The sequence below is a fragment of the Phocoena phocoena genome, chromosome 6, assembly GCF_963924675.1.
Source record: "Phocoena phocoena chromosome 6, mPhoPho1.1, whole genome shotgun sequence".
In the NCBI taxonomy this organism is placed as follows: Eukaryota; Metazoa; Chordata; class Mammalia; order Artiodactyla; family Phocoenidae; genus Phocoena; species Phocoena phocoena.
Window position 1 is genome coordinate 109,903,647 of NC_089224.1, and position 24,680 is coordinate 109,928,326.

At 51.3% G+C, this 24,680-nt stretch overlaps 1 protein-coding gene across 1 annotated transcript in view; it reads left to right on the forward strand.

The window, feature by feature from the left end:
* FUBP3 (far upstream element binding protein 3) overlaps positions 1-18,231 on the forward strand; it is a 49,543-nt gene extending 31,312 nt beyond the window's left edge. The window contains exons 9-19 of the mRNA XM_065878593.1: positions 1,973-2,077; positions 3,199-3,301; positions 4,114-4,214; positions 6,212-6,353; positions 10,193-10,353; positions 11,093-11,166; positions 11,504-11,584; positions 11,723-11,799; positions 14,154-14,225; positions 15,708-15,835; positions 16,883-18,231. Coding sequence (XP_065734665.1) covers positions 1,973-2,077; positions 3,199-3,301; positions 4,114-4,214; positions 6,212-6,353; positions 10,193-10,353; positions 11,093-11,166; positions 11,504-11,584; positions 11,723-11,799; positions 14,154-14,225; positions 15,708-15,835; positions 16,883-16,891 — 1,053 coding nt within the window. The 3' untranslated portion in view covers positions 16,892-18,231. The remainder of the gene's footprint in view (positions 1-1,972; positions 2,078-3,198; positions 3,302-4,113; positions 4,215-6,211; positions 6,354-10,192; positions 10,354-11,092; positions 11,167-11,503; positions 11,585-11,722; positions 11,800-14,153; positions 14,226-15,707; positions 15,836-16,882) is intronic.
* Positions 18,232-24,680: the final 6,449 nt, after the last annotated feature.

The following is a 24,680-nucleotide window of genomic DNA, read 5'->3' on the forward strand; positions in this document are numbered from 1 at the left end:
TGGTGAGCCAGCCCGTCAGCGACAGCTGTCCCTCTGCAGGGGCTTTGGGGCTTTGATCCAGCAGAGGTTACCAGTCTCTGGCAAAAGAATTCCCGTAGTTCTTTTTTTTTTTTTTTTTTTTTCCGCGGTATGCGGGCCTCTCACTGTCGTGGCCTCTCCCGTTGCGGAGCACAGGCTCCGGACGCGCAGGCTCAGCGGCCATGGCTCACGGGCCCAGCCGCTCCATGGCATGTGGGATCCTCCCGGACCGGGGCACGAACCCGTGTCCCCTGCATCGGCAGGCAGACTCTCAACCACTGCGCCACCAGGGAAGCCCCTCCTGTAGTTCTTAATGCTGTCGTTCAGCTGAACTCAAATGATATCACTGGTAGTTCTTTTTTGGTCAAGGTTTCTATATGTAAAGTAATGATTTTAAAACAGGTTTGAGGGCCGGTGATTACAGTGGCTGCTTTGCTTAGGTTCCCGTCAGCAATGCAGCCCTTCACTATCTACTGCCCTGTCAGGTCCCCCAGAGTTTCTAACCTCTTTAGATGTAAACAGGTGGGCTTTAATAAAAAAAAAAAAAAAAAAACAGACTGCACCTAATCTTCCTCACTCGGCTCATACAGTCCAGCGTGGGACTCCTCTGCTGTGTGTCGTAGAGCTCTTTGGACAGAGGGGAGAGCTGGCTGGACACAGAAAGCCTGCCTCCCAGAAGCCCTCCACTCCTGCCTTCTCCAGTGGAACGTTTGGCTTTGTCTTTTGTAGAAAAAATACCTGGGCAAAGAGCTTATTTCATTGATGTTTCATGAATTTGCAGGAAAATTATTATAAAGAAAGGTTTTCGGTATTTTTTTTATTTTAAAACTGTGTATTCCATGTTTTTTATTATGAAGAAGCTGTCTGCTGTATTTAGGGTATATTGTTCTTTGGGTTTCTTTTATTTTCCCCTCTTCCCAACTTTTTATTTTGAAAAACTTCAAATATAGAGAAAAGTTGAAAAGATAGTGCAGCGAACATCTGAATCCCCTCAACCTACTTACTGTTTTGTTTGTGTGTTTATGTTTTATTTTTTTGCTTTACCATCTGTAAGTAAGTGGCAGATACTGTGAGTTTTTACCTCCAAATCCTGCAGTATGTATCTCCTAAGAATAAAACTTGCTTCTATAAAACCAGGCCTAAGAAAATAACGGTAATCCCATAACATCATATTATAGTCAGTCCATGTTCCAGTTTCTACAGATGTCGTGAGACGTTGCTGTTTTGGGTTTTCTTGTTCTCATTTGGTTTGATTTTTCCAGAACTGGGACTCAGTTTCAGTTCTCACATGACCTTGAGTTGTGCACGGTTGCTCCTTAGCACGGCTCCTGCGGGGCCAGTGCTGGCATGGGCGGATTGGGCGCACTCAGGTGCGTCCTTGGGGGTGAGGACACTGAATGCGCCTTAGAGACAGTCAGGTGTTGAGGGAGGTTCTTGCCAGTTGGTAAGACGTTCGAGCTCTCAGTGCCAGGAGGTATTTTTGGGCTCCCAGGCTGGCCTTTTCCCTTTCCCTCCCTGGAGCTTCTCTGCCATGGGATGCGTTGTTACTGTCTTCCTTCCCATGGAAACTGCCCACTGTCAGAGCTCTCAGACCCCACCCTTGCCCACTAGAAAGAAATAGCACGTCAGAAATACGGTGGAGCGACCATCAAGTTCTGACCCAGCACCAATGTGCTGACCCAGCTGTGGCTTAGACTGTGAACCCTTATCTGTGTGGACATTTTGGACAGTGTAAGGAACACGTCATTTAAGATGTGATATACACGATATACTGCTCAGTAGCAGCCTGCCCGTGTCCCACGTAACAATGGTAACGTAATATAGTGAGTTCTCCCACGGCTGAGCACCTCCTGAGGCTTTAAGCCCAGTTTAAGAGGGTTTGATCTTTCACCTGGTGTCATGTCTTTTTTCAGGATTTTGTTTCCCTTAATGCCTTTTATCTGTGTTTTTGCAGCAAGCAAGAGAAATGGTATTAGAGATCATCCGAGAAAAAGACCAAGCTGATTTTCGAGGTGTGCGCGGTGATTTCAGCTCCCGCGTGGGAGGAGGCAGTATAGAGGTATGCTTGAGTTACAGGTTAGTAGGCAAGTTTAAGGTTGTAGGGCACGCTTCTGTTAGCTCTGTAACCTTGAGCAAGTTATTTAACTCTCAGCTCAGCTGCAAAACCCTCTGAGCACACTGGCTTCCCAGGGTGGCTGTGAGGAAGGAGTGGGACAGCCAGCTGTAGTGAGGAGCGCCAGCTGCACGCATTTCAGGGGATGGGGCCATGCCCCCCGGCCGGGGGCTGCGCTTCAGAGCGCACCCCACTGCCCAGATGAAGACCCGAGTCCAGGTTTTCGTGGTGACCTTTGTTGTGATAGTATCAAACTCCTAAGCCTGTTTTACTGATGAGGTGGAATGGGATCGAAATACATCCTTGCTGTATTTCGGCTGCAGTGAGGATGGGCCCTGCCAGCGTTATGCTTGGTAAAATAAGCCAGGTGCAGAAGGATGGATGTTGTCATGATTCCACTTACGTGAGGCACCTAGAATAGGCAAATTCATACAGACGGGAAGTGAAGTAGAGGTTAGCAGGGGCTGGGGAAGGAAGCACTGTGGTTTCACGGGAGTTCTTATTGGGGATGATGAAAAGGTTTGGGGTGTAGACATCTGTGGTGGTTACACAACATTGTGAGTGTGTTTAATGCCACTGAAGTGTGTATTTACAAATGGTTAAAATGATTAATACTATGTTATATATATTTTACTACAATAAAAGAGTGAAGGAAAAGAAAAGCATTTTATAGGACCATAGTATAATCAATGTGTATGGTACATTAATGTTTATTTCATAAAATTTGGAAGATAAACTTTTAATCTTAAAATTTTTTTTTAATCTTTTATCTATGAGGTTTATTCTTACTTTACTTCATCTTTATAACTATTTTTGATCAGGTCTCAGACCTATTGGATGCATTTAATGGACAGGAACGCAGCCATCAACCACAGTATTTTTCCTAAGAGGAAAAAAAAAATGCTTTATTGTATCATTTCCAGAAATGCACTGTGATAAAAATCATTGTATGTATACACACACACACACACACACACACACACACACACACACACACACACACACACACACACACACACACCCCAGGTTTGCAGAAAAACTCTGATGTTTTGTATCTCTGTGCTTAGGTGTCTGTGCCTAGGTTTGCTGTTGGGATTGTAATAGGAAGAAATGGGGAAATGATCAAAAAGATCCAGAATGATGCCGGTGTGAGAATTCAGTTCAAACCAGGTAGGTTTTGATGGTTCTCAGAAGTCTTCAGCATTATGAAGAATTAAAGAACACCTCACAAAACAAGGACTTTGTTATTAGCCCACTTGTGTTCTTTGCTCTCCCTCACCCTCTCTCTCTTTTGCAACATTCTGTTACCAAAGTTCCAGTTTAGGTTTGTCCTCTGGTCCCTCATTTCTTTCTGTGGATTTGCTGGCCGGGTCACCCTTCTTGTGCCAGAACACTCTAGCCCAGGGGTGTCCAGGCTTTTTTCTTTTTTTCCTTGGACTAGTAAAATTGGGGGGGATCAACATAGCATTTCCAGTTTTTAATTTTGCAAGTAAAGACTTAAAAAAAAACTGTTATTTTGATTTCATAAAATTAAAGATAACTTAAAACCATTAAAAAATCGTAAAATCAAGGACCGTTCTTTAAATTTTATAAATTTACCTTCACGAGCAAAATCATCTACAATGTCTTTATTTCGCTCATTTCTCTGAAGATGGGAAAACATCGTGATGGACTACTTCTGGGAAAATACTGCTGTAGCTCAACTCTGTTTTCCTTGGCACTTTTTCTTTTTTAAGTTTAATTTAGTTTCTATAGTGATATCTTTTTTAAATGGCTGTAATTGCATAAGAAATGAGTATTGACGTGGATCACGCAAAAAGATGTAGCCGTACACGTTTCCCTATGCAGAAGATTCCCTGATATGGTGATGTTCTTATTACCCTCTTTGGCACTGGTAGGAACATTGATTGCAAATCAGATTGACGTTTGTTTCCTTCTGAAGTTGGGCTTTTCCTAATCCCATCTCTCACCTTGTTCCACAGATGATGGTATTAGTCCAGAGAGAGCTGCACAGGTCATGGGACCCCCAGAGCGATGCCAGCATGCCGCACATGTCATCAACGAGCTTATTCTTACAGCCCAGGTGGGTCTGGCTCTCGGGAGCTTCAATATCTCGCCGGCAGGAGCAGCAGGTGCTACCTGGGGCTCTCGGGGCGACACCCTGGAGCAGTCACCCCCTCTCAAGTCACGGTTTTGGAAACCAGTACTCTTGTCAGTTACCTCCCTCCAAGATTATAGCCATGGGCTTGTCTACATCTGTCTCTTTCCCGCCTTCATTTTTGTTTTTGTTTTCCTGCTAGTTTATTATTCTTCTGCCTTTATTGTCTCAGAATCTAGATTTTTTTTTTACAAAGTTTCTGACTATTTAAACTGTCTGTGGGATGTCACAGTGCAGATTGCCAGGTTTCAAACAGTTTAGTGTAAAAGTAAAGTCTAATCTCAGCTTTCAGAGGCACTTCATGATCTGCCCAAATCCTAACACTGTCTTCATGCGCGTCTTTCTCTGGAATGTGAGCAGGCTTGTGTGATGCTGTTAGGATACACCTGCCCCCGTTGTAAATTGCTCTGGAGAACTACTGTAGCTGGTGGCAGGTTGGCACATCATGTCCCCCAGGTTTGTAGGAAAAGTCTGAGAATAATAGGAGCTGAAGAAAGAAGCCAGAGATTAGAAACCACCATCCCAGCTCTGCCATTTTTCATGTGACCTTCAGCGAGCCTTTGAGCTCCTCTTGGCGTAGTTTTTTCAGCAGCAAACCAAGGGCTTTGTACCAGGTGATGCACCCCACATCATCCCCTAAGTCATTTGGCGGCACCTGCTGAGGTTACAGGTTTATAGACCCCACCCCCCGCCCCAGATCTCCTGAATCAGAGTATCCAAGAGGGTGGCTTGGATCTCACCCACAGCCCCAGGCAGTTCTTAGGCTGACACAAGTTCAGAGAAGCGTCACTAATTCATCTCTGACATCCTTTTTAGTAGTAAGAACTGATGATCCCAGGACTGCAAAGGCCGTGAGATGATGAGGGGACAGCTTGTCTTTGAGAATCTGTGGCACACCCAGAAAGTTGGCCACGATGTTTTGTGTTCTAACATAAATCCCTAAAATCACCTTGTTTGCTTGTCATTTGTCGCTCATGCAAGCAGAGTGCAACAGAAAGCACTCCAGTGAGCTCGGCGCTCTGCGGGTTTCCATTCTGGGTAAACATTCAGTTTACCCTCAGTCGACAGGAGTAGGCTGTGCCGAATGCCTGCTCAGCTTCTCCCTTCCCTGGAGGAGCTCTCAGCTTGACCAGGTTCGCCTTCAACCTTTCCAAGATTGTAAATGTTGCTGCTCCAAAGTGACTCAAAGGACAAAGGCTGGAATGGGGTGTTTCGCCCTCGAGTGAAAGGAATCTTCCTTGCTTAGGTGTTGGTTGTGGGTTTCGCTCTCTGGTGGGGAAACTGAGAATAAGTCGGGAGACTTCTCCAGCCCCGGACTGTGGGCGGATGGGCCTGGCTTGTTCCTCCCTCTCTTGGGGAGCGAGACAAGCAAGTTTTCTTTAAAACTCTTTTATTCCTGTTGCTGGTTGAACTGCAGGGTGTTCTGGCTCTTAGAGCGGCGTCTGAATTGTTCTCTGTAACAACTTTGTCGGGAGAGGGTCAGAAGTCATCCTTGCTACTCATGTGTCACTTTCAAAAGCTCATAGCTCTTCAGCATCTAATATCTGGTTTCTGGTAGGCCCAGCATTGAGAAGAAAACCAGCTCCTGATGCCTGTAGATTAAGGCCCAGTAATTAAAACTCCAGGGATAAGGGCATCGGGCTTTAGACTTCGGAATTTATATCTGACTGCCTCTTTTAGTCGGGTGTGTGTGTGCTGTTTATGTAACCACGTGATTTATCCGCGCACGTCTTCTTGAATGCGCCTGTGATCTGTGTTAATTCTACTTGTAAAGAGCACTTCAGAATCTGAAATGTGGAAAGGTGCTCAGGTTCTAATGTGTGGCGTTGATTACATCCTGTCACTTAACCTCCTCCCCGGAGATGAAAAATAGTGCTGGTGGCAGTGACAGAAATGTCACCTGAGCTTTGCTTCCTTCCCAGGAAAGAGATGGCTTCGGAGGCCTGGCGGTAGCCAGAGGAAGAGGCCGTGGCCGCGGTGACTGGAGCGTGGGAAACCCTGGTGGCATCCAGGAGATAACCTACACAGTGCCGGCAGATAAGTGCGGCCTCGTCATAGGCAAAGGTAAGAGGCAGTTGCTGGAGTTCGGCGTTCCCCTTCCAGGTGTTTGACCTGAGAGCAGACAGGCCACGTCCAATACCTTTGGAGCACAAAGTTCCTTCTGCTTGCTGTCCTTGACTGAGGGTCCAGGTCCGAGGCATCAGCTGCCTTCTGCGGGAACCGTCCTCTGCCTGGGCCCTCACAAATGGGGCAAAGCCAGTACTTCATTACAGCGTGTAAACAGATGGTCAGGAAGACCCGCTGCCTATGGAAGCAGCTTAGGTTGTTGAAGAGGCACCCTGAACAGGTGAGGGGCCTCTGAGTGTTTGTCGATCGACTGATTGGTGATTAACTCACCTCCAGGGAGCTTAGAGGAACCGTCAAGATCATTTCCTCAAGCGAAGATTGCTTTCTGACGAGTGCGTCACTTTTTTCCTTACTGGATTTGGGTATTTGTTCTCTATTGACACAACATGTGGAAGTGGTTTTTATCTTTTCAACATATTTACCAAGAGTATCAGGCACCCTGTGGAGGGAAATAAAAATTGATTTGTTAGTTGTGTCTAGGCATTTTAGAGGACGTTGGGTAGAAACCCTCATTAATGGCTAATGTGGCTCCTTCCTCTCCTTCAGCGAAGAGCGAGCGAGAGAGCAGGCAGGTTTCTAGGCCGTTGTTGCTGGCTCACCTGGGCTGGCCTTGACCAAGGAAGGCTGCCGAGAGCAGGTCTGGGGCTCGCAGAGCAGTGGGCTTAGCTTCTCTGCTCTCTAAGCAAAGCCCTTGACCTGGTGGGAAACTCATGTTCAGCATTGGGTTTTGTATTTGCTCATTTATTCCCTTTTTATGTGTTTGGCAACATACGGAAGAAACAAATACAGTTTTCTCCCTAGAGTTTCCCCAGTTTCTGTGATCACCAGACATCTCTTAGCTGTTGGAGGGGTGCTAGCATCCCGTGGAACCTGACTTGGGAACGTCTTCGCCAGCAGAAAGCTGAGGCTGCCGTGGCACATCCTCACGAGCTGGCACAGGGCTGGAATTCCTCCTGTCCCCCTCATTCACCTCCCAGAATCTGCACTGGGTCCCACTCTTGGACAGTGTGTGTTTTATGCTCTTCTAAAATGTTTCTCTCTTGTATCCATGTTGTCCCTGGGTGGTTAACCTCTCAGAGGTGTAGGAACGACGTAGGTTTGTTTTAATTTTCTGGCAGGGCGTACATGCTGGGAGGTGTTTAATGGACATTGTTTTGTTGGCTGCCCAAATGCTGTGATAAGTCAGACGTGCTGCCCAGGCCATCAGCTGGCCTGCTGCCATGAGGTTAAATCCAGCTGATGCCTGGAGTTCAAGAATCAGATCTAGGTTTTTCTTGCTTTTTGAGAACCGTTTTGTCAGCGAGGTTTTCATGGGAAGTGTCGTCTCTAGACCTGGCAAAGCCTTTCTGTCTTCACTGTGACGGTTCCTCCTAGTCAGTGAAACCTCGGTACTCACAGGACAGTCGCTCATAGTTTGTCCTCTACAAAGTCATCCTGAGCGATCCCCAGAGGGAGGAGACAGCAGAACGTAGCAGTAACTGATGCTGTGTCCTGGTGCTCCAGTATCAGCCTTGGGAAGCCAGGCTAAGTTTCGTTTAGGCAGGAGCAGGGGCCTTTCTGTAACTCCCCGCCCCAGGGGCTGGGTATGAGGTCTTCCTGTTTCTTGGGAAAGGCGCGGGGTGAGGGGAGCCACACGCAGGCAGGCCCTGCAGCCCTTGGACAGACGCTGCGCCTCCCTGGGCCCCTGCTGGATTTCCATGATAAACACAGCAATAGTGACATAGTGTGGCCAGCCCTGCTCTTGTCAGCCAAGCCTTTTAGCAGGTTTGATTAATTGCTTTACAATTTCACATCCAGCCGGGGGCCACTGGTGGGTCGCTTCTGCCCCCCGTCAGGTGGAAGAATGGAGCAGGCTGCTGAATGAGCCTGTAGACGGCCACCATGTGCCAAGCTGGCGACCTCATCTTAAAGGAAGATGAACTTAAATTAACTCCTTCCGGCCCCGTGCAGTTTTGCGGTGCCTCCTCGCCTTATTAGCATGGGCCTGAGGCCTCAGGGAGGAGTCTGGGACTGCTGGTCCAAGTGCCTGATGGAGGGGAGCCGGTCTGGGCCCGTGGGCTTCTGCGTTCCAGACACGCGCGCTCTTCCATGCTTTTGTCTCCGGGACCGAGGGGTCTGGGCAGAGGGTGGGGTGGGGGTCCCTTCAAGTGCTGGGTGGCAGTGGGAAGGTCTCCGCCTATTCTTAGCTCTTCGGCGCTCCCTAAGAGCACTCCTGCCTGGGAGCGAAGCTGCTTACTTTCCATGATGCAAAGGAAGTAAAATTCATGACCTGAGTAAAGGTCGGTAGTCGGGGGGCTGGGAGGGGCTCGCACGTACCTGGAAGCAAAGTGAAGCTGCTGAAGACTCCCTGCGACTCTCTTGCCTTGGCTGGCGCCGCCCCTGAGACCACGTGTTTGCTCAAGGCTCAAGGTGGACAACGCAGGGACACGTCCCCTAAACTGCAGCAGATCTTCAGGAAAACCATGCACACAACACTTCGGTCTGCTGGGCTTTTCTTTTTTTTAATTTGCTTTTAAATTTCAAACTACCCTAAACCGAGCTAACATCCTGCCCAGACTAACGTTTGAACCAAGCTTTCTTGAATGCCGACCGTCTCCTGGTTTCCTTACTACGGTGTAAGGGCCGCTCACACTTCCTTCAGGAAGAATGGCCGGACCCAGGCTCCATCTTTGCATCCTGACCCTCGTAGAATCCCATCATGCTTTCTGGATGAGATGAGCCGTGCCTGCTCTTGGTGTCCCTTACTTACCTACTCCTCGATGCTTTTGTTCAGACGTGGCTCTCCAGCAGGGCCGGTGGAGGGCAGGTTGGGAGTTTGAAGGATTGTGGACATGTTACAATGAAACGAGAAATGTCACTGCAGCTTAGTTTCGACTCTGGGTGGGGAGGGGTGACACAGAGACTGGCCTTTAGTCTTCGCTTTGACCCTTTGGGGCTCCCTGGTACCCTGCATCAGATTTTATACACATCGTCTTTTTCCAGTTCTGCAGAACTCTGTGCTCCAAGTTTTCCTTGAATTCTGGCTCCGCCACCCCAATGGAGCAGAGCTGATCTGTAAGTTCTGTGAAATTTGAAGAGAAGAATCAAACCATTGTTACACTGGTGGAGCTTTTGTTACGCAAATTTCATTAAGAGACTGGGACTCTCACAGGTTTTTCAAAGAGTCCAACTACATTTTCATTAGCCCCACTCCACCCAGGCCTCTGTGACCTCCGTTCTCAGGCTGCCGCTCTGTCTAGACCTGTGCCCCACCCACGGAGGAAGAAGAGACTTGAGAAGAGACAGGATGGGATATTAAAGGCTTGAGTGGGCTCTGGGTATTGTTGGGGCCTGTGGCCGTCTGTTTGACCTGTGGAGGGCGGGAGACAGCAGTGCGGTGGCCCACACCGGGGCCGAAGGCCCGCGTTGTGCCATGGAGGGGCCATCAGGTCACCATTCTCATGCTGAGAAGGATGGAGTGCCTTCTCCAGAGCTGAGCTCACGGTGTGCAGATCTGTGGGCCAAGGCCCAGACCTGGCTTCTGGGCCACTCCAGGCCTCTGCGTAGGACACTGAGATGGAGACCAGCTGGTGCCACGTGGTATCATTGCGCCTCAGCTTTGCTTCACAAGTCTGGCTTCACAAATGAGACAGCTCTGGTTTTTACAAGAGCCGTTTTAAAGTATAAATGGGAAGTCCTTGTCTACTCTTAGGACGAGCACTGGTGTGCAGAAAATACCCATTCCTTCTCCAGAGGAGAGAACTGTAGCCACTTACTGTTCTGTGTCCTGCCCACAGGGGGCGAGAACATCAAAAGCATAAACCAGCATTCAGGAGCACACGTGGAGCTTCAGCGGAACCCGCCTCCCAGCACGGACCCCAGCCTGCGGATGTTCACCATCAGGGGCCTTCCTCAGCAGATCGAGCTGGCCAGACATCTCATCGACGAGAAAGTGGGCGTACGTACAAGGTCCTTTCCCCACCTGGGTGATAGAGCTGGGTTTTCATTTGGATGTCCAAGGCGCCTGTTTCTCCCCAGAACCTTGTACTTCCTGTGGCTCTCGGTCCTCACGTGATGTGAGGGCAACAGCCCCCTCCCATGTTGCTGAGGGGGAAGGTCGGGGCGCAGGGACACCAGGGCCAGGCCCAGACGCGCAGAGCTCGCCCAGGCCCCGAGCCGTTGGCCCTGCAGGCGTAGATGAGCAGCCAGGGCCGGCAGCCTTCCCCCAGCACTGCCCCCGGACTCCCACTGGCATCGCCCCGGCGGCCAGCCCTGCAGGCAGCGTTCATTGACTCTGGCTTTAGTTTCAGGCACCTCAAAGCAGATAAAGAAAGGGAGTGTTGATGGAGGACATATTGGCCACTGCTCACCTCAAAGGGGACGTAGAATGGCAGAAAGCCGTGGGCCAGCCTGAATTGACGGGACAGTCAGCAGGTCGGTCCCTACCCCCAGGGCGACACGCTAGGGCAGTTGTGGTGGTGCCGGTATTGGCTGTGTGGTGGTATCGGTCGCTCAAGGGGCAGAAGCTGTTTCCGCAAATGAAGCCCACTGTGGGCAGGAAGGCTAGTGCGAGTGCCACAGGGTGTCTTTACTTCACTTGTCTCTCCCCGAAAGCTGTGGTTTGCCTCGGGGTGGGCCTGGGCAGAGGGTGCAGGCGCAGCCGACAGGAGGTGAGAGTTCCCTCTGTGTCCTGACAGGGTGCCAGTCTCGGAGCGCCCGGAGCCTTCGCGCAGGGCCCCTTCAGCCAGCCACCTGCCGCGCCGCATCAGAAGTGAGTCTTTTCTTGCCTGGAAGAACTCACTGCCCCCAAGGGCTCCTCCTTTTCCAGCTACTTCCAGGGAGTGCCAGCTGAAAGCCGCAAGTTCTGGGCGTGGGCAGGACTCCTCTCCTTCTCTCTCACTGGTGGTCCCTCTGGCCTGTCTGTTGCTCAGTGACCAGTGCTGGGGCGAGAGCCTTCCCAGAGGACGGAGGGTCTTGTGGTCCCGCCAGCATCCCCTAGGAGAGCTCACCGCCCTGGGGCTGGGTGGCGGGAGGGTTTTTGTTTGTTTGTTTGCTTGTTTTTGCAAAAGCCGTTGTGTTGTCTTTATTTGTTTTCCACTTTCTTTTAGCACCTTTCCTCCGAGGAGCTCAGGGTGCTTCCCAAACATGGCCGCTAAAGTGAACGGAAGCCCTCACAGCGCGCCTGTGAGGTGGGTAGGCCGCCTTTACTCCGCCCTGCCGCGTCTCCAGCAGAGGGCGCTGTACTTGCCGCGGGGGCGGGCGCGGGGGCTGGGGCGGGGGGCGCGGTGTGTGGCCTTCCCTGGAATGAGTCCTCTTGTCCTCTGCAGTGGTCCTCCGGCCTTCCTGACCCAGGGCTGGGGCAGCACCTACCAGGCGTGGCAGCAGCCCACACAGCAGGTTCCAAGTAAGTGACTCGGAAGGAGGTGGGATGCCCCCCGGGGACAGGCCTGCTGGGCGGGGACAAGGGCCCCGCCTCTCTCCTGGCCCACCTTCTCAGCTGCAGCCTTCCCGTCACTCTGGTCCCCCAGAAACGGGTCCGAAAGGCCTGTGGGCCCTGAGAGTGTGGTTTGACCTGAGCCCCTCCTGCCCCTCGGCCCCTTCCACTGCTGCAGCCTCTTCAAGCAGCCCCGCCTAATGGGTGCCCCGCCTGCTGCCCTCGTCTGGCCTCAAGGTGGCCTTCTCCCTCTCCTCCCCAGCACCATCTTAGGAAGGGTCTCTATCTCCTGAACCTCCAGAAAGCGCGTGATTAGAGAATGTGCTCTCTAAGAAAACTGATCGTAAAAGAGAAGGTTTTCGTTGGAATTAAACCCCCTCCCACTCTCTGGCCCCCACGTCAGCTTTAGGAGTCATCCTTGAGTTTTACTGCTGGTAGAGCCCATCTTGCACAGCCTTCCAAACAAAAACAAAAACAAAACAAAAACCTTACCTTAGGTTATTTTGACGTCTGAAGGGCCAGCCTGGTGGTGTTTGGAAAGCGCTCTTCAGCACGTCTGCAGGCTCCCCTCGGAGCACCAGGCTGCAGGACACGCGCTGCAGCTTTGCCCACAAGGGGCTGGGCCCGGGGTTCCACCCCTTTCCCCTTGAGCAGAATGCTGGGTGTGAGACCCTGCCCCGGGGCGCCTGGTCAGGTTCACAGCTGGAGAAGCCCCCCCACGCGTCTGGAGCAGTGCTGGGCAGCCTGAGGCATGTCCCCGCTTCTCTAGGGCTCCAGTTCTGTCATCTGTGAAATGAAGGGTTTGGATTTGATTTCTAAAGTACTTGTGAGCTCTGAAATTGCATGGTTGTGTTTGTTCCCTCTCTTCCCCCTTTCTTACTTTCTTACGAAATACCTTAAACGTGCAGAATATCTTAAAGAACTTCACCACGAACACCTACACACCACCCAGATTCCACCCTCCCCATTTCACTGTGCTCACTTAGCCCGCAGCCCGGGCGTGTTTCGCTTCCTCCTGTTCCATCAGAGAGCACCCCCAGGGTGGGAGGCGACCCACATAGGGTTCCCCAGTGCCCATCGCCCAGGACAGAGGACCTGGGAGAAGCCCTAGACTGTGGGGAGGCTTCGCGTTGAAGCTGCAGGGGACACGTCCACCTCCGTGCAGGGGGCAGTTCCCGCAGAGCCCGCCCTGCTGCCTCCTCAGGCTAGGCGGGCGAGGGGTTGGCAGAGGTACGTGGGCTGAGCGAGAGAAAACGCAGCTAGCGCCTGCCCCGTGCACCACGCACCAGCCTTCACCTGTGGTGTCGCTTGGTTCATTCAGGGGAATGGAGAATTGGTTTGGGTCCGAAGAAAAATCCCACTTGCCCACAGCCTCCGTGTCTGAGGGGGCAGTTCCTGCTGCCGCGTTGCCCAGGCCTTGCCTTCTCCTGGTGCCAGCGTCCAGCTCCGAGTCCCGTCCTGCCGCAGTGCGGGGAGGAGGGGTCCCCCACACACACACCAACTGTCCTCGTGCCTGCGCCCCTCTTCAGCCTTGAGGAAATTAACTCTTAGGGAAAGCATTGTGCCGTGAAATGTGTTTTTGAGCACGTCCTTCCTGCCTGCCGCGGGCTGTGATTCTAACCGAAAAAAGGACGTGCCGGCGGGGGCTGCCCTTGGCAGAAGGAGGGTCCTGACTTCCAGCTGTGGTCAAGTCTTTTAAACACTACCCGCCCCCCGTGCCCCTGGGCGGGCTGCTGCTCTGCTCCCCCCAGCCCAGCCTTTCTGCCCCCAGTGATGTGGAGAGGAGGGCGGGGACGACCCCCAACACGTCCTCGCCCTCACCCCGGACAGGCGCGAGGCTGGGGGTCAGGTGTGTACCCCGTCTTCTGTCGTCACCTTGAGCGCAGTCTCTGGGCACTTCCCCTGTGTGTCCCCTGTAGTTCTCGTCGTGCAAAGGCAAAGCCATCAGTCCTTGGACAGAAGGGCCAGGGAAAGGGAGTGGTCAGCGCCATTCGGATTCTTTGTCGGTTTGCAGGCCAATCCAGGGAGCCGCAGACAGCACTCTGGCCCCGGGGGCTCTGCTCGTGGCAGCCCAGAGTCCCCGACTGAAGGGAGTTGAGGCCCTGCCTGCTGGTCGCCCTTGCGGGGCAGCTGTCTGCCAGCCCCAGCCTCGCTGGCCTGGGTGGAGGCCCTCCTGGGGGTCGGCCTGGCTCCTCCCCCAGCCCCCCCACCCCGGGCCACAGGGGCAAGGGAGTGAGTGCAGAGAGCAGGGCCTGGAGCCTGCGGGCTGGGGACCGAGGCCCCGGGAGCCCGGAGGCCTGACTGCTTTTGTGTTCTTCGCCCAGGCCAGCAGAGCCAGCCGCAGAGCAGCCAGCCCGACTACAGCAAGGCCTGGGAAGACTATTACAGAAAACAGAGTGAGTGCGCTGGCCCTTCTTAACAAGCAGCTCCCCGGCCACACAGCCCCCAGGACTGTAGACCTCAGAGGCCATGGTTCCCTGATCCCTTTTTCTCTTTCCCGCTTTCCCTGTGTGAGTCGGATCTCCGCGTCCACCTTTACCACCCTCTCCCCACGTGTGCCTGTCAGGGGAGACGCGCGGTCGTCCTTTGCCGTCCTCCAGTCCTCGCGCTTCTCTCCTGGACTCTAAAGGGCCCGGAAGGGCATGACACCTACCCTCAGGGATAGTCGCAGCCTTGGCCGTCCACTTGAGAACCACCTGGTTAGGACTCAGACCAGCCGGGAGCCGTTTCCTGACTGCCTTGCGGTCTTGCCGCTGCCCAGCTCTAAGGCCGCTTCAGGACAGGTGAAGAGGAGGGGCGTGGTGAGACTCAGAGCAGGGAGTCCAGGGTCGGAGCAGGTGCTGAGTTGCTTTTCTTCCTAAGTAAGCTCTTTTCCTAACTGTGCCAGTTTTCTTAACTAAGCCAGTCTTTTTAAAAAGAGGAGGAGGAGGGCTTCCTTGGTGGCGCAGTGGTTGAGAGTCCGCCTGCCGATGCAGGGGACACAGGTTCGTGCCCCAGTCCGGGAAGATCCCACATGCCGCAGAGCGGCTGGGCCCGTGAGCCATGGCCGGAGCCTGTGCTCCACAACGGGACAGGCCAAAACAGTGAGAGGCCCGCGTACCGCAAAAAAAAAAAAAAAAAAAAAAGAGGAGGAGGAAACCTAATAACAACCAAAAACAAAAAAAAAAAATACCCTAAGTGAATCATTTAAAATTAGTACTAAGGTCTCTGGTGCGAATCCCAAAACTGCTGAACCAGAATGTTTGGGTATTGTTGGAAGGAGGTGTCTCACGTATCTTGAGTCTGAAGGGTGTTACTTGCTAGTTGGAAGAGCTGAGATCATAGGCCGTCAGAGAAACGTTCACCCTGTGTTTGGGATCATTACCAGGTCAGTACCCTTCTGGGGGCCAGGGTGGGGGTCAGGGAGGTCACCGTCACCTGGAGCACCTGGTGAAAGCCTTCCCAGAGCCCCCCATCCAGATTCCCAGACACGCATGGGCCGGGATGCCCTGCACAGGTGCACACACCCCCGTGCCGGGGCGCCCGCTTTCTCGCCCTCCCTCCTCCCCCTCCGGCCGAGGGCACTGACTGGGAGCCGGCAGGACAGGCAGACAGATGCAGAGAATGTGATTCTGGAGAGAGGAGACAGACACGAAGGTCTTGTAGGAGTGGAGCGGGGCCGGCCGAGGCCAGGCTGATAACCGCGCTTCTGCGGCAGTGCTCGGGCTGAGCAGTCCCGGCGCAGCTCGCTGAGGGTCTGGAGGGAGAGCGTGAGCATCGGGCGCTTGTCCCGGATGCCCCCGAGGCTTTGGGAAGGGATCCTTCCAGGCTGACGGTGTCCTTGCCTCCCACAGGCGCGTCCCTGCTCCCAGTAACCCGTGCTTTGCTTTGTCCATCAGGTCACGCCGCCAGCGCCGCTCCTCAGGCCAGCTCCCCGCCGGACTACACGATGGCCTGGGCGGAATATTACAGACAGCAGGTCGCGTTCTACGGGCAAACATTAGGGCAAGCTCAGGCCCACAGCCAGGTCTGTAGCCGATCCAGCACTGCCAAGACTCCCCAGACCAACCCCGACCCCCCTCCCAAGCCTCCTGCGTGTGCCTGACCCCGGGGCCCGAGCACGGGGCCCCTGGGCTGCGGAGGGACCGCGTGGGCTCCGGCACTGCTCAGCACGGCCGCCGTCTGCAGAGCGCCCCACGGCAGCCTCCCCGGCCCCCTCCTCGCCCCAGACAGGACAGGTTTGAGCCAAGTGGAAGAACTGTTTGGGCAGAGCCCCTGCCAGGACGAGCCTGATGTTCCCTCGAATCCAGACCCAGCGCGCGGTGCTGAGTGGCACTGTTTCCTGCTCTGGACCCCGGGTCCCCCAGCTGTAAAGGAGCGTGCCAAACTTAGCTGACCCTGGGCAAGCGTGGCACCGACTAGGGAGTAAGACCAGCGCTGGGGTCACTCTCCAGGCTTGTTCTTGAAAAGGGTGGTGTGGCCAGGCCGTCACGCTTGTCCCCGGGCAGCAGGGAGGGGCAGCAGGAGTAGGGCTAGTCCACACCCTCTGAAGGCTGGGCCCTGCCTGGAAGCCTGAAGTCTAATCAGAGGCCCAGAATGGTTTTCTTATAAATGCACGGAAGAGGACCGACTGCTCCCGCAGGTCACATCTCAGGTGCATTTCTCAGGCCATCAGTGCTGACTGATGCCAGTCTGGTCCCTATGGACAGTGTGTCAGTTACCACAGGCCCTGGACCCAAGGCCAGTCGTTCACCTCACTGCCAAAATGGCCCTCTGTGTCTGGCCTGGTGGGAACAGGTGGCAGGTGCCAGGTGACTGAGAGGCATCACTCGCTCACTCCCCTCCCCCCGCCCAGCATCCCCTGTGGAAGGCGGTGCCCCGGGGCCTCCTGTACAAGAGAGGTTTTGTCTGGGCCAGATCCCATGACGAGGCCCGGAAGGATGGCGCGTGCCCGCGGGCGTGCGTGCGTGCATGTGTGTCAGCTCCTGTCACCTCCCTGCAGACAGCCCCCGACCTCAGGCCAGCACTTGAGAACCCGCCGTCGGACTAACTGCTCTCCCCCTTCCTTCCACAGGAACAGTAGGACAGTGGCCTGCAGCCCCCTTTCCCCGCCGCCCCTGAAACCATTGTGAGCAAAACCTATTTGTAACAGAGGTTTTTAGATGTGCAAACCTTTTGATGAAGAACCTTTGTTTTCTGTGAAACACTAGATTAACAGAATTTTTCTAAAAATCGGGAAAATCAGTTACTAAAAATTGCTGATAATTTTTGTTTTGTTACTTTTGTTTGTTACTTCAAATGTGTAAGCTCTGGCATTCCTTTTGGAGCAATACCTGCAAATTCGGACACCAGAATGTGCCGCAGAGCAGTGACGTTTCAACATGGTGTGTTTTGGTTTTGTTTTGTTTGCATGTCTTCTTATTTACAGTTTTTTCTGTCGCAACAGAAAGTGGCTTGGAAGTCTTAGGTGGCTTGTAACAAATTCTTTAAAAAAAATTTTAAACAGTATTTAAATATTCTTAAATGTGTAAATTCATTAAATGTTTTACTTCTAATTTCTTGTATCTTGGCTGTCTGGTTTTATTGCATTTTTTTAAAAACTGAACTATTATGTATTGTAATTAATTATGTGAATTCTGAATTGAGACAGATAATTGTACTGCTGTCCAACAGGGCTCGGGAGGGGGCATTTTATAGGGTTTGTATAATTTCTAGAGTTCTAAAGGGGTAATAATATAAAAATGTGTTTGTGTGTTTAGCAGACGTTTTTTTCATGTCTCCATTACCTACCGATTGCAATTGTGTATCTAAGACCTCCAAGCTTGTTTTAAAAACAAAACAAAAAAACCTTTCTCTATTCTCTCAGAAATATAAATACTGTTATTTTTAATATTAAAAATAAATTCAATATAACTTTTAACAAACACTGTGGAACATTAAACCGCATAAAAATGTAGTAACTATTTTTTAATTCCAAGGTGTTTTTTGCATTTTTCTTTTAAATATTTTCTTAATATTTGTCAAATTAACTAGATGAATAAATAAATCTAGCATTAACCACAATATGAATTAAATAATTTTGATTTAATAAAAGGGATAATATGATTTCCAGTGTTTACTGTAGCGTATCTTGTACAGATAACATGTATTTTTAAAGGAAAGAAAAACGGAATTGAAGCTATTTTTTCTCGCGTTTTTCAATTGACCTGGGGGACATTCCGTTTGAGATATACTGAAGTTACAGTGTCTGGGGTTTTTCTCCTTATTTTCCTTATAATGCTTGAAATGTCTAACTATTAAAAAAGGCAATTGGAAAATGTTATGCATGTTGTTTTTTTAAAAAAGTGTTGTTTTTATTGGACTGACAATTCATTTTACACTCTACATAATAAAATTTCCACAAGACATCTTGTGGGCAAAGTATTTTTAGTCTGTTTGCTCTCCGTTTGCTTGTCCCTCCCACTGCCCCTGCCCGCTGCCCCCTGAGATAAAGGCGAGGATTCTGGCCGCTCTTGGCCGATCGTCTTGCGCTATGTCGGCGCGACCTAGCTGGTGCACAGCCTACGTCTGTAGCTACTTCTTTAAGTTAATTTTATCTTCATGGCTTTGTGTAATCTAACGGTTTAACTCGAGAGCCTTGCTTACCTCAGCCCCTCTTACCTGTCACATCTGCTCCTCTCTCGATGTGGGTGTGACGCCAAGAAGTCAACCACGAGGTTCCTTGCGCAGAGGTGCTGCCATCCCAAGTGGGGCTGGAAGACTCATTGAAGGGGGTCAGCGCGGCTCGCCCTCTCCCTTCCACACACCTCCCCACACGTGCGCCTGAGAAGTGGGGACCGAAGCAGTCAGTCTGGCCCGCAGCCTGCTCCCTCCCTGTGTGGGTGCTGTTTACTCTCAGCCCTGGACCGGCTGTGGGACCCCGAGCTGCTGAGAGAGCTGGAAAGTGCCGGCGACTGTGCTCATTTTGTTTCACTGTTTTCGTTAAGGAAACAAAAAGGGGGTGTCCTTACCCATAGGTTGAAACCACCGTGGAGGGTCCTGTGGTTTCAGGACACACGGGGACAGTGTGGGCCCTGGGCTGCAGGGTTATTGAGGAGCAAAGGAGATCGGCCCTCGACTCCTTTTTTTCCTGCTTCCTTGCCCGTTGATGGAAGCAACCGGCTTTGAGCACAGCTCTCCCCTTTGACTGCGAACGTGCCGAACGTGCCCTGCCTCTGCCGCTCGCTGTACACGGAGGCCTCTCTCCGTTCAGACACAGTGCTGCTAGGAGGATCCTGTTAGAACCCTCCTTATGGCTCATTCTCATGTGTGTGTTTCCAGTTCTGGTCCCTTTTCTTTTCTCTACCCCAGGCTCTAAGAGGAGGGGAAAAAAAGCATCTGTGGCTTCTTTAGGCCAAAAAGGGGTATGGAGAGCAGCTCATCTGCAGCCATTCTGAGGCCTGTTGAGAGCCGGAAGATAAAGAGGAGATGTGGCATCTTTAACTACACCTCTAGAGAATCGAGTTTGACGTTGAGAAATTGAATAGTAAAAGCCACTTGGAAGGAAGGAGGGGTCGAGCCAGAGGAGGGCATAAACGCTGATGATGGGAAAGGGAATTAGGGAGAGGGCATTACAGAGAAGGCTTCCTTCTAATTCATCTTCCAAGCTCTGTGCCAAAACAGCATTTGGCATGGTTCACAGGGAGCGACTGTGTGATAATGAACCCTAAGGTGTCCCTTAATTGAAGACTGAGCATTGCGGTTTGTGCCAAGAGTCATAAATGGTGCAGGCTTGCAGGAGGACGCATTTTCTTAAATGTATCGGTGAGTACAGATTAGCGCTTGTCCCCAGTGAAATGCCCATACTATAAATTATGGAAATCTCTCTCTCTCTCTCTCTGTCCGTCTCTCTCCTCTCTCCCTCTCTGATGCAGCCTTTTATTGGGGCGCGGGGGAGGAGAGGCGGGCTGCAGTCCAGCAGGAGGCTGGGGGAAAGCTTGCAAGCATATGAAATTTGGCCTCTCATTAACATGGCGCCCACGGAAGATGGTTTTCATCAGCAGTCTGGTGTCCTGGAAGGTTGAAGTGCTTGAAATGTACCAAGTTCAGCGATTGTGTTCCATTAAGAAAGCTGCATGGTCATCACGGAAGGGACAGTCTGTGTGTTGGGGGAGGCAGGGGAGGAGGGCGGGTGCCCGGTCTGTCTGCAGAACTCTCGCCCCGCCTCCCATACTCCATCACACTTGCGTGCTTGGGCTCTGCCAGCCGCCCAAGCTCCGGATCCAAAGACCCAGCTGGGCTGTTCCCAACCCACCCAAGAGTTTGGGCTGAGGGCGGGGAGTCCGCCAGTCAGTGTGCCTCCATCACTAACCCTGGTCTCAGGTAGGAGGTGCAGTCTTCCCAGTGTCCCTCTCACGTGGTGACCATCCACGATGTCCTCCTGCAGCCCCCACAGTCAGGTTGGCTGGGGTACAGATGGCGTGTTGCAGGGCTTGGTCCAAGAGGGAGTTTGGACGCCACGGGGCCTCAGCCTCTAGCTGGTACGGCAGCACTGTTTCCCGAGCCCACTTCTGGCCCACTGGGGCCCAGCTGGGGTTTTTAAGATGGGCTAATGCAAATGGCCCTGATAGACTCTTCAAGATTAATGGCCAGAAAGTGGGTTGGCGCTCAATTCCGCGGGGCGTGCCGGTCCTGGGTCCGCATCTTGGGTGGGTGGAAGGGCAAGTGAAGACAGCCCTGAAACAATGGGAATCTTCGCTGGCCTTTGTCTTGAGGGCCTTTTAGTAGCATCTACCAAGAAAGTTCTGGCCCTTCCCGGGCATCTCCTTTGCTGAGGTTCTCCACACGTAGGGTGGTAGGCGGGTCTGTTCTTCCCGTTTTACAGACGAGGGCTCAGAGTCCAAAGCTAAGTCAATTGCCCTTATCCACACGAGTACGTGGGGTTCTGGGCCGAGTTCTGTGCTGCCCTTCACCTAGCACTTCAACAGAGAGCACCACGATTGCCCACAGGGGGCTCATGGCCAAGCAGGGGGACACGGCCATCGCCACCAAGTGAGACAGTTGGTAGGATGAGGACACAGCCCTAAAAGTTAGTGCCGTGTGCCAACCACGGGTCAGGCCCTGTCACTGCATTGCAGTCAATCATCATCTCTGATTCCGTATTTGCAAATTCACCTACTCACTAAAATTTATTTATAACCTTAAAATCAACACTCACCACACTTTTGTGGTCATTCCCAGAAAAGAAAAAAAAGAAAAAAATGGAGTCTCCCGCTGCTCGCGTTCCCAGCTGAAATGAACCAGGCAAACAGTCTGCCTTCCTGTTCCAGCTCCTGTTCCAAGCAAGGGTCCTCCCGGCAGTCTCTTTAGTGCCGTGTGTTTTGCATTTTTGTGCTTTCCCTTGGTTATTTTGCGTTTAAAATGACCCCTAAGCCTAGCGCTGTTTAATGATGTCCTTTACAGAGAGGACACAGGTGTTAGACAAGCTTTGCTCAAGCATGAGTTATAATGCTGCTGGCTGAGAGTTCAACGTTAATGAATCGGCAATATATATTAAATAAGATGGCTTTAAACAGAAACACACATAAAGCAAAGTTATGTGCTGGTTGGTTGGTGAAAAAACGCGGTGAGCCTGTATTTCCCTGAGGAGCAAGGGTTCGGTATTCGCTGGTCCAGTTTCTCTGCAACTTTATAGAGCATCACACCGCAAGGGACAAGAACGGCCAACACCTTACTTTCCCGTAAGAGCCTCATGTCCCTGGGGGCCACAGCTGGGAGATGAGGAAACAGGTTTGAACAGGTTCTTGCCAGAGTCCTGGCTATGGAGGCGACAGAGCAGGGCTCAGCCCTCAGTCGGACTGCAAAACCGGCCCACTTTGCCACTCCGAGGACAGAAACGGACACGTATGCGAGGGACACCTAAGTCGGTTCTAGAGGGACCTAACGGGTTCAGCCCACCGGGGGGCACAGACTGGAAGATTTAAAGGTACAAACCCAAGCTCCACTACTCAACAGTTTCCTTATCTGCCGCGGGAATAATAACTACCTCCCCATCACGGGGCTGAGGTGGGATTCAATGACGCGTATGTAAAGCCCTTGACACCTGGCTTGTCATAAGTTCTCAGACAGTGGTAGCTCATAGTAGTAACTGAGTCCAGGGCTTCTGACAGCTTTAGTGGCTTCTTCTGCTCCCCTCTGAGCACCAGGACAGACCGTGTGATCTGAAACAAATGTCAGCCTCGGCACGAACCCTCTCAGCTTCTCCTGGGCTCCCTTGGTCTCCCCAGGGCACATGATCTCAGGTCCAGCTCGCTGGTCCCCTGAGGTCCGGGCAGCTAGGCCATTAGAAAGGAGCTGCCCCCGAGGGGCGGTTGAGGACCAGGCCCACCCCCGACCCCAACACACAGGTGGGTGGGTGACGGCTCGGGCCAGTCGTCCGGTGATTCCAGGCTGCTCAGTATTGGCCCACAAGACGCCGTTTAAGGAAACCCTCTACGGGAATGCCCTGGTGGTCCAGCGGTTACGACTCGGCGGTGCCACTGCCAGGCCTGGGTTCAATCCCTGGTCGGGGGACTAAGATCCCTCAAGATGCACGGTGCGGCCAAAAAATTTAAAGATAATAACAAGGAAAACCTTTTCAAGCACATCAAAAGGGAATATGTGATCCTTTGGTCTCTCCCTCTTGCATCAGATTCTCTAATCCTGACTTTGCTGGGAAGCAGGTACCTTGGCCCCTGAGTAGAGACCTGTCCCAGCTGTCACTCACTGCCAGCCACTCTGCTGCATTCAGACCAAGCCCCCAAAGTCCCCGTACCTTCCATCCACTGGGGTGTGGTCAGATGCTTGCAGCTTGCAGCTGCAGCTCTGTGTTTAAGAGAAGGATGACGATCAAGATTGGGTGCGGACAGGACAGGGATCATAGTTCTGTCCTGGGACTTGATGTCATGCCACGAGGTCACCTGTCTGAGCGTATTTACTGAAAGGTTCTTCCCCAGACCTGCCTTTTCCTCAGTCAAGGGGAGACAGCGAGCAGCTGCGGCATCCACAGTCCCGGCTTTTGTTCCCTGCTTGGATGTCTCACTTGCTCTGTGACGAGCAGATCACGTCTCTTCATCTCAGTTTGTCTTCGGGAACCAGACCACACCAGTGGTTTCCAAATTGTGTTAGTGTTCTCCAGTTGTTCAATTCCAATTCCAATAAAACGCATTAAATATCTTTAAACATTTTCCATTATAATGTTTTGAAACGCCATGCACTCAAGTATGTTATATGCTGAATTTCCATTTGTTCAATCTGCTTGTCTATCTTTGTGTCAATGCAATGCTATCTTAAATTTATAGCGAGTCCTTCAACTTTCTTGTTCTTCAATATTGCCCTGGCTATTCTCAGCTCTTTGCATTTCCACAAAAATTTGAGAAGCAGTTTATCAATCCCCTACTCCCCACAAAAATGGCTTTAAAGCTACTGGGATTCTGACTGGGATTGCACTGAATCTATGGGAAGAACTGACAACCTAACAATACTGAGTCTTCCTATCCATGTATGTGGTATATCCCTATCTCTTGTTTAGTTCTTTGATTCCTCTCTATAATTTTAGTCGTTTTCGGTATAGAGGTCTTACACATCTTTCTTTCCGTTGACTCCCAGGTTTTTTGATATTTTGCTGTTATCGAAAATGGTATTTAAAAAAAAAAAAAAAAAAAAAAAGGTCATGGGGCTTCCCTGCTGGCACAGTGGTTGAGAATCTGCCTGCCAATGCAGGGGACACGGGTTCGAGCCCTGGTCTGGGAAGATCCCACATGCTGCGGAGCAACTAGGCCTGTGCGCCACAACTACTGAGCCTGCGCGTCTGGAGCCTGTGCTCCACAACAAGAGAGGCCGCGACAGTGAGAGGCCCACACACCGATGAAGAGTGGCCCCCGCTCGCCGCAACTAGAGAAAGCCCACGCACAGAAACGAAGACCCAACACAGCCAAAAATAAATAAATAAATAAGAATTAAAAAAAAAAAAAGGTCATGAAGAACCTAGGGGTAAGACGGGAATAAAGACACAGACCTACTAGAGAATGGACTTGAGGATATGGGGAGGGGAAAGGGTAGGTTGTGACAAAGCAAGAGAGGCATGGACATATATACACTACCAAACGTAAGGTGGATAGCTAGTGGGAAGCAGCCGCATAGCACAGGGAGATCAGCTCGGTGCTTTGTGACCGCCTGGAGGGGTGGGATAGGGAGGGTGGGAGGGAGGGAGAGGCAAGAGGGAAGAGATATGGGGACATATGTATATGTATAGCTGATTCACTTTGTTATAAAGCAGAAACTAACACACCATTGTAAAGCAATTATACTCCAATAAAGATGTTAAAAAAAAAAGAAAATGGTATTTTTAAATTTCATTTTTAATTTCTTTGTTGCTGGTGATAGAAATATAATTTACGTTTGCACATTGACCTCGATTCCAATGACCATACTTAAATTCCTTGTTAATTCTAATAACTTGTAGATTCATTTGGCTTTTCTATTTCAGAATCATGTCATTTATAAATAACGATGGTGTCACTTTTTTTGCGTTCCAACCTTTATGCCATTTGTTTCTTTTTATTGCTTCCTCGCAAGGCCAAGACTGGCCAGTACATTGTCGACTGAAAACAGCGAGAGTGGACATCCTGGTCTCGTTTGCATTCTAAGGGAACACTTTCAATAACTCACCATTAATTATATGTTGTACATTCGTCGTATATACCTTTTACCGGGTAGGGAAATTCCCTTCTGTTTCTAGTTTGCCAAAAGTTTTATCATGAACGGGCGTGGAATTTTCCAAGTGCCTTTTCTGCATCTATAGACAGCATCACATGAATGATCTCCTTTTTAATTTTAACAGAGTGAATCACATT